This window comes from Hemibagrus wyckioides, linkage group LG24 (assembly GCF_019097595.1).
Source record: "Hemibagrus wyckioides isolate EC202008001 linkage group LG24, SWU_Hwy_1.0, whole genome shotgun sequence".
Lineage (NCBI taxonomy): Eukaryota > Metazoa > Chordata > Actinopteri > Siluriformes > Bagridae > Hemibagrus > Hemibagrus wyckioides.
In genome coordinates, this window is record NC_080733.1 from 16,171,485 (window position 1) to 16,181,326 (window position 9,842).

Here is a 9,842-nt window from a genome sequence, read left to right on the forward strand (position 1 = left end):
TTTTCCAAAATAAAAGTCACTATCCTCGAAATTGATTTCTGTCCTATCCTTTGGTCAATCTCGTTTCAAACAATTATTAAGATGAATGCATCCACAACCAGAAATAAAACGAACCGTAAACTTAAAAGTGTTCACACATTTGTTTAATATCGAACAAAACATCCAAGACAGACTGTAGATAGTGCCAGTATGAGTGGCAACCTTTATGAGAATGGGAAGAATGATTGTGTAAAATGCTACAAATATATATGAAGAGTAAAACTTTCACAAAGTAAAAGAAATAATACTCTTAATCCTATGTTCACACTGGCACTAATTTGCGTCACATTGAATGTAGGCGTGTAGGGAACGCCTGTGTTGTAGTTTGTGTGTGGCCTGTCTGGAGTATTTTTCAAACAGTAGTAGCAGCTATATATCACTTCATATGATAATTCTTTTTGAACACAACTTAAATAATACACTAATCGGTGTAGAAACTGGTTACATGATATACGCTAGGCTTTGTGCTTAGCTTTGTTTTGGCAGAATAGCTAATTGTACCTAGCTACGTACGCTCACCTGAGGCATCAACAAACAGTGTCTGCTACTAGCAGATTTATTTTCCTTCTTGTTGTTTCTCAACACATTTAATTAGAAGTCTTATATGACAGGGTAAAATGAGGGAGTTATATGTTGTACATGATTCACACAGAATCGAGCAGGATTCATTTCACATGTCGCTTGTCATCACAACTCGCTCATGAAAAGCACATGGGAAAAAGTCGCTTGTAACTGTGTTAGTGTCGATTACTAGTGTGAACAAAGGGTCAGGGTTCTTCGGTTGTCCTTTAAAGGATCTAGGTCGAATCCTACAATACCTAGAAGTGTTTCAGTATCAGAAATGAAAAGCTTTTTTCCAGTGTATGCTTGTATCCAGTGTTTCTTTGAATGACACACAGCACATTTGACGCATGTATTCCTCTCATATGTTACATACAAATCTTTCCAAACTAGTGTTTTCCCCCCAAAAATGTTTAAAATCATCACTGACTGTATTCGCTGTTCCTTCTATATATTAATTTTTCTCATATTCATGACAGGTGCCAATATTTCCAGAGTCAAACCTGGTTTAGACAGAAAAATTCATAAATAATTTAAACTTTTCTAAAATATCAGTCCAACTCTCAGAAGTCAGCCCTTAATATTAGAGCAAATCTCCAGTCGTTTGTACATGCCTAACAAACCTGGTGCATGTTGGTGTGACATGTATTCTGTTTGATTTGGAGATAAGCCTCGCAGAAGGCTCGTGTACAGGAACATGATCAGAACAAAACGACGATTTAGTGGTGATGTTAGTGTAAATTGATTTCCTGTCGCTCTGAACTCCTACACGAGCTGCTCTGGGTTAAAATGACCCTGCTGGGCCACAGCAGACCGCACACCCGCCTCAGCACGGCCCGTCTCAGGAGGATGTACACCCACGGGTCCAGGATCTGGTTCCAGGATGCCATCCTCAAGCCCAGCAGCAGCAGCCGCTCATACTGTGGGTCTGGATTGGTGTTTCCTCTGTAGAACTGTCTCACTGACATGGAGATGTAAATCTGAGCAAGGGAACATGAGCAAATCACAAGAACAAGAATATCCATGACGTTTCAACTTGTCTTTCACCTTTAAAGTGCTATAACTCAACACTCTTGGCAACGGCTATATTGTCTATTTATTTTATTTATTTATTTATTACAGTAATGCATTCGCTTTAGCTTTAAATAATTGGGATGTTATTCTCTGAGTGTTAAAGCTTCGTTACATTTTTCACACATATGCTTTATTTCCAGTAAATGCATTAAAGGAACATTTTGTCATGTTAACCCTAGCCTTTTATTTAGTTATAATAGAGGTAATTTGTAATTTTACATATATAAAAACATATATAAAATATATAAACATATATAAAATCTAATTAGATGCATTAATGTTGCAGTTAAAAGTGTTTATAAATGTTTTATAATTTAGATACATTGCATAGGCAGTTTGTCCAACTAAAGCCTGTTTCTATGTATTGATTAGATGGATTACAGCCTTATTTCTTTATAAATTTGTCTACATCTTCATTAGATGCATTAAATGGGCAGTGTGTATTCTATCTTTTTTATACATTAAAGTAGCAGTGTGCAATGTATTTAAAAAAATTGCTCACTTTTTCCCCTAAATGGCCAGTTTTCAGGTATTTAAAGCTTTCCTGTAATTTCTAGAATTTTATTATTAAAATGCTAACATGAGTACACCACTTGATGGCTGTCCTTGCTTTCTGTATATGTGCCTTGGTGGCAGCAGAGGATTCTTTAAATTCTTTAATATTTAATGTATCCACTCACGAGGAAAGGACTCCAGCAGACAGAGGACACCACGGTTATGACCACCAGCTGCACCATCATCTCCACATCCAGCGAATGTACAGACGACATAGACGATCTGCGTCTCCTGGAGGCGGTCAGTTTTGCCCCTTGGTTGTTAAACCTGGCCTGCAGCAGCGTCAGCCCACTCACAGCATTACACAGTACAGAGACTGTTAGAGCTGCCAGGCCCAGGCTGGAGAAGGTCAGTGCCAGGCCGGCGTCAGCGCTCGAGAGTGCACCGTGAACAGGAAGGAAGCACCAGGTACCTGGGAACTGAGGTTCGTAAGTACCCACGTTGAGCAAGGGGAGTGCCGCTAAGGTAAAGGCCACAGTGATGAGCAGGAGGACACAGAGGCGAACGTGGGCTGTCGTTGCCAAAGCAGAATGCTGGAGAGGTTGTGTGATGCCCACACACCTCTCAACAGCCATGGCGCTACCCAAGAGGAGAGGAGTCAAGCCAAAGAAGACCATGCAGGCCCCGAAGAGTTTGCAAAAAACCTGAGGGGGGCCACTTGCCTCCCTGCTCGCTGCTCGTTGCCTCCTGAGTCTTCCAAGATGCAGGTGCAAGGCGAATGCACCGGTGACCAAATGACCCGCCAGGTCACTCAAAAGCAGAGCAGCTGCCAGCAGCAGAAATGGGGTCTTGGCTCGGTGGTGGAAGCGGGTGTAGGAGGCCGAGACGATGGCCAGGCCGATCAGGTTGGAGAGGATCCCGAAGGTCATGGTGAAGTAGGACAACCCAAAGTTCGGTGGGGGAAGAGTTGAGGGAGATGTGGAGTTTGAATCATGTCGACTGAAGAACGACAGGTTCAAGTCTTGACATGTGGTAGGACCAGAGGAGGTGAAGACAAAATCCATGGTGAGGTGATCAGAGGCGGTGGAGGCCAGCTTTCAGATGTGCACCACCTAGAAAAAGAAGAGTGGGTTAAAAAGATACACGGCTGTGTGTGTGGCATGGCACACGGGTGTGTCGCTGTTGACATTACTGAATTAGCTCTTAACCTGTTAACATGACAGCAGCAGATTTTCACTTCACCTCTTGCCATAATTACACCTGACTGCCTTTGAATGAGTGCAATCACGTTCAAAATAAAAGCTCATGCTCTCCTCACTGCTTGATGACCAGAGCCCCCTAGACACAAACATGGAGCAAATATTACATTCTCATCATAATGCACACAATGTCTGCTTACTTAGCAGAGTAATCTCCTTTATCCAACAGCTCTACGCTGCAATTACACATTTTCCAGATAGCTAGGCACAGCTTGTCCTTTAAAACAAAACAAAAAAACTTTCTCTGTTCTAAGTGTCAAGCTGCTCTAGGTAATGTCGTAATGTTCTCTGCTCAGCTTGTCACTCTTCCTTGATGAACATTTGCATCAGATTTTGCTCTCATAAAAATTCCTGACTATCCATCCCCAAGGTCTATTTTGATGGAGTAAAAGCCCAAAACCGTCTTTGTCTTAGAAGATCCGTTTAGATGAAATTCATAAGCATGGTTTGAGGATGAGGTGAAACAATCAAGAGTCGAAGACAAGGAAGTTATATTACTGAAATTCTGATATAACTGATAACCATGTTTTATTTGCAAGAGCCATTTCTGTTCATCTGTCTGCTTTGAATTGTCCCTTAATCTCCTCTGAGCTCAATGAATTTCGACAACTCATTTGTTTTCTTCCTTTCCTGCAGCATCGCCGTCTTCTCTTTCCTCTAAAGCTCTCTCTCTCTCTCTCTCTCTCTCTATCTATCTCTATCTCTCCTGTCCAGCCTGTTTTAACACACTCTGTTTATTTACAATTACTGATATTTTTTAACAAATTTACAGATTGTCCTTCCTTCCTTCCTTCCTTCCTTTTTTATTTTTTATTCTTTCACATCATTTATCTAGGCCTGAGGAAAGAACACATTTTTTAATAAATGTTACTCTACAGCAATGGAGTAATTAGGAAAATGGAACAAGAAGTTGGGGGGGAGTGGAAAAGAGGGAACAATTATCTGCCGATAGAATAAGATAGTGTTGAGCATAAAATTTGTAAATATGTCTAAAAGTAGGCTCTGAAAGTAGCTTTAACATTAACTTCATTTAAGATATCACCACACTGAAAGAAAGGAATCTGTGTTCAGCAAAACGTGATTTTTTGTGATTGCTTATACAACATTTTAAATATGTTTCTAATGATGTAGAGTAAAGCGTGATCAGGTCATGTAGTATTAACCAGTTCCAGTGTGAAATCTCATACAGTGAATCTACAGTATTGCATTTAGATCATTAACTCATGTCTGGTATAGTATAGAGCAGTGGTAATGTGTCTGATATAAAACACTAGCACTGTGGGTTTGATTCTCAGCTTAGTGTCTGATTTAATTCAGTGATTTAAAAATACACAATTAATGTTCGTACATCCATCGTGATTTGATAGCGTTAAAGTTACCGATATTCGCAAGTAAATGAAATAAATACATCCAGCTTTTGGGTAGCACACTGGCTTAGTGGTTAGCACTGTTGCCTCACATGAAGATGGTCCTGGGTTCAAATCTCGGGTTCGAGTAGGCGGGGGCCTTTCTGTGTGGAGTTTGCATGTTCTCCCTGTGCTTGCATGGGTTTACTCCCACAGGTGTAACCCTGCTTTTTGCTCAATGTGTGCTGGGACAGGCTCCAGCAGATCCCCGTGACCCTGATTAGGAATAAAGCGGGTATAGAAAATGGATGGACACCACGATTTTTTGTGGTGCAATTCTTATGTAAGGAATAAAACACTGAGACATCATCAAAAAGCAATGATGAAGCAGTGTTAACAATGGCACCAATAAGTTTCCACTGCATTGTTTTATTTCACTCATACCGCAGCAATTTTCTGGACTTTTCCACACTTTGTGTCATACTTTTTTGAATCATATGGTTCATCCTACATTTATCCATTTATCGTTATCTGTATTGTTTCTGTATTGCTACATTATAGCAGCGATAAACTGTTGTATCCCTCTTTTGTTTTTTTTCGTTTTTTCCTCTCGCTCTCAATTCATTTTCTCTTTTTCACTTTCATTTAACAAAAAAAAAACAAATTTGCAGCTTGTCACACTACAGAGAAATGAGAAACACCACCAAGCCATGTCAGAAAAAATGAAGCATATCGAAGCACTGATGTGGAAATTCTCACAGAAGCCAATTAAAAGCAGATAAACGAGCAGAAGGGCTTAAACAGACTACTTAAATTTGTCAGCTTCTTAATCGAGTTAATAAGGAGCGGTGCTTCTTTAAATAAATCAGGAACAGATCGTAACCGGATCAAACCTAAAGAAAAAAAAAACCCCGCATGTCTATTCATCATGTTTTAATGTCAGCGTCAGCATTTCTGAGTGTTCAGATCTAGTGATATTAAATATTAGCCATCAGCAGCTTAGTAAGTTTTACACTATCAGACAAACTGAGATATCATTTCAGGGTATCATATCATTTTTTTTTGGAGGCTTTCACACTCTTTCACACTGAGATGAGGTTTTTTTTTTCTGATCTGATATAGCAGCATCAGCCTACTTTCTCCCCTTCAAACACTGTCCAAAATGACACACTGCAGCACAATGGCTGAAAATGAAACTCTTTCCTGAGTGAATGAATAATCAGTTTAGCTTTTTTAACTCAACATACTGTGTTATTTAGACGACTTTTTCCTCTCCTTCCCTCACTACGGCCTTGTTGTGCATCCTTCCTTGTTTTTTTGTTTTTGTTTTTTTAACTTTTCATCAGCATCGTATTGAGCAAATAGTCCACAGCAGGACAGGAATATTCGGCACAGACAACTGGAAATTGGATCATTTATTTATTTTTTTTGTCCTTCAGAGATATACGTATGCGTATCTGCTGGATGTTTTGTTACATTGCAGTAAACATCCTCCGTACAATCGGGAACGATTACTCTGTTGCTCTCGAAGTGGAAAACAATGAATAATTTGCATTCAACAAAACGCTGACAGTTTTGAGCTTTAAAAACCATAAAAAGAAAAAAACAGATCCGTGTGGAGGAGAAACCCACTGAGGGAGTACACTGAGGATGGAAAGGAAGCCACTCCTTGTTCACTTAAAATAATCAACATACATTCATATGACAGATTAACGCACGTCACTGAGAGCTCAGAGTAAGAGCATTAACATTAAACCACTTCCTATTATTATGTGTCCTTATTATGATGATAAGTTTTTGCATAATTTATTGGCAAGTTAAGCATCATGCAGACGTTATTTAACAGAAGAGAATGATCAGAGTCGAGGTTCCTCACTCACCCAGGTGCTGGAGTCACTTCCCCAGAGTCGCTTCCTCCAGTGCCTCCTTCCTTTAGTATTCTTGAGGCTACAGAGGCTAGTAATCTCTCTCTCTCTCTCTCTCTCTCTCTCTCTCTCTCTCCCCCCCCTCAGCACTTTCCCCTCACTAATTTGACCAGTGCTTTGCCTCAGCCAGCTACCATCTCTCTCTCTCTCTTTCTCTCTCTCTGACACCCTTTCTTTCCAAGCCACCTCCTTTTTGTCATATCTGTCCACCGTCCATGTTCCCTCTTCGCCCCCCTCCCTTTCACCCTCCCTCCTCTTCCTACCTATTTTCTGACTCTGCTCATCTTTAAATCCAGTAGTCTTTCAGGCTGTTCCTGTGCATCTAATGGAAACCTTGAGTACACATTGGCAGACAGTAACCTTGCACTATTCACACTATGTCAAGGGCCATTTATCCCTGTGCTGTTGATTGTATTAGGAAGCAATATCGCTTTATCTCAGAAACGACATGTTAACTGAAGTTTGGAAACACGGCACTTTGGATACAATTAGCTTTGAAGTGACTGCGTAATGGCTTGGCATTATGAATAAGCAATCAATAGTCAGGAGCAATATTCATTAACATGACGAAGCTATTTATTCCTCTCCCTAATTATTTAAATAGAATGGAGATCAGCCACCATGATGCCATTCTGATTAATCTTCTTTGAGATATTTGGGTGGCTGAGTGTAATCAAGAATACTGGAAAGAAATTAAGAGAAGGAACAATGCACATCCATTTCTTTTGCGCTAAATCAGCCTGCCAGGGAGTGGCAGAAATGCAAGCAGCAGAGATAAAGTCTCGCTTCACACATCCGTGACTTGAATCTCACCGAGTAACTAATTTACTGAATCGGGTCTTCTCTTCTTCTTCGCTGACCTCTGACTCAGATAACACAGATTGCTGTGCTACTCCAATATTTCTGTCAATATAAAAGCCTTATTTCATTGAATGCATCCTAAAAAGTGCACAAACCCATGTGCTGGATGGAATTTCCCTCCCAGCTCCGAATGCTCCATCATGATGGCTATGTATGTTGTTTTCTTTAGATGCAAAAGCAATGAAATAAAAGAAATGAATTGGAAAGAGAACATCGAAATGTAGAATGAATTGATAACAACCACAACTAACTTCATTTCTAATTTGCAAAAACATCAAGAGCAGTTTGTTTTGTAGCTTATACAAGTTACAAACACTGAACTAAAAACTCTGAACTCCATTTTGACTCTATTGCTTGGATTTGAAATAGACTCTTTAAGTAGGGGTATTAGATCTAGAGCAAGAAATGGTTTCAGTTTGCTCAGATGACCTTCTCTCTGACTCAGACATGCAGTGAGACACAAAACTAGTTCTAGAAGATAGAAACAGTAGACTAAACACTGCTTCTATGGCTTGGGACTCAGGACTCAATTTGGACTTTTATGGCTTGGGACTCTGATCTCAGCTTAGGTTTGACAACCAAAGACTCTGGACTTAGGACATGAACTCTTAACCACATGATTCTAAACCTGACTCAGACTTTATTAATCGAGAGGCTGGAAGTCTGGACCATATGCTCTGGAACTTTAGACTTCCATTTACAGCATTTGGTTAAAGGCTTTCCTTAAGAGCTCAGGAGTAGCAGCTGGTTCGAGTGGACAGAACGGCTACAGTATCTCAGAGGCAGATGGGCTTCAAAAGCAGCACCATGTTATACTTCTGTTAGCCAAGAACAGAAAGCTGATGCTGCATTGGGCAAAGGATCACCAAAACTAGACAGCTTGGCATGATGAATCTGGATTTCTGCTGATGCATACAGATGGTAGTCTGTCTGTGGCTGGTGGAGGTGTGGAGAGAATTTTTCATGGCACACTTTGGGCTATTAACAACAATCAGTCTTGGCTTGAATGCCACATAATATATGAGTATTGTTGCTGACCGTATATATCGCTTCATGGCTACAATTCACAAAGCACAAGTTGTCTCAGACTTTTTTCATGAATGTAGCTATGAGGTCATTGTTCTTTACTGGCTTTTCCAGTCACTGGATCTGAATCCAGCAGAACACCTTTGGGATGTGGTAGAACGAGATAAACAAGAAAATCCGCTGAAGAACGTTTCCAGCAGCTTGTGGATGAATAATTGACACTAATTTGAGAACAAAGGCAAAGCCCTAGTGAGTATTTGCATAGGTTTTGGGGAGGTTATATTTACCATGATTTACGACTGAAACTACCTCATAAACAAGGCTGATGAGCTGTCACAGTCATGGCTTGATTCTTCATTCTCTACTCTCATCGGTCTCAGTCTGACACTCATTTCAGATCCCAGATTGAGTTTACAAAGAGTTTAGCCAGCTCATAAAAAATAAATGCAAGTTTTAATAAGCAAAGAGTCTACTGCTCACAGGTCCCAGGGTCCAGCGTTTGATTCTGAACTTGTGTTAATATCTATACAGAATTGTGTTACTGTTCATGTGAGTTTCTCTGGTGTCCTTCAACCTCCCAAAAACATAAGAGCTGGATTGTCTGTAGTGAAATTACAAGTTAATAAATATATATATAAGGGGTGTGTGTGGCCTGCCTTTCACCCAATGTGACCCTAATTAAGAATAAAGCGGGTATAGAAAATGGATGGATGGATGGGTATGTGTGGAGGCATCCCAAACAAGGTGAATTTTTGGGACTGGCTCTAAATGAAAAATTAATGAATTAATAAATCCATTTTAAAGTCTCTGGCAGCCAACAAATGCCTAGAGACTAAAAGATGGATGTCAGCCTATTAAAAATGACAAACTTCCACAAAACTGCTGAATAGTATTTACTGGATCTGTACATTTTAGATCAGCCTGGCTCCAAGGTTGTGCTCTTAGATTGCACAAGAGGACATTGTTTTTATTAATGGTACCTTAAGATAAGTGGCGCTCAGTGCCAACTTTCCGCCCCACTCCACTGCACTGTGAAATGAAATGCTTAGTGGCTCTATCACACCTGATTCAAACCATCTGCTAATTATCGAATCCTTTGTGACGTGACAGAGGTTGCATTTCTGGGAATTAAGAGTCATTGTTGAGATTTTTGTATGCAAGGGAAGTTCCATCAATAGCACTCAAGGCGAAAGCGGCTTGCTGTCTGCATAAAGAAATGGAAGTAAACATCTAATGTTAGTATATTGTCTTGGTTT

The 9,842-nt window shown here is 40.1% G+C and overlaps 1 protein-coding gene across 1 annotated transcript; it reads right to left on the reverse strand.

Annotated features, from left to right (window-relative positions):
* Positions 1-187: 187 nt before the first annotated feature.
* Positions 188-3,279, reverse strand: ptger1c (prostaglandin E receptor 1c (subtype EP1)). The gene is made up of 2 exons (XM_058377996.1): positions 2,355-3,279; positions 188-1,580 (listed from the first exon to the last, which is right to left on the reverse strand). The coding sequence occupies exons 1-2, from the start codon at positions 3,231-3,233 to the stop codon at positions 1,332-1,334; spliced, it is 1,128 nt and encodes a 375-aa protein (XP_058233979.1). The 5' UTR covers positions 3,234-3,279; the 3' UTR covers positions 188-1,331.
* Positions 3,280-9,842: the final 6,563 nt, after the last annotated feature.

Excerpts from the sequence above, each read along its gene's own strand:
- ptger1c (XM_058377996.1), bottom strand. The coding sequence starts at position 3,233 with ATGGATTTTGTCTTCACCTCCTCTGGTCCTACCACATGTCAAGACTTG. Across the intron at positions 1,581-2,354 it reads TCTGCTGGAGTCCTTTCCTC|ATTTACATCTCCATGTCAGT; the intron begins GTGAGTGGATAC and ends TCCCTTGCTCAG.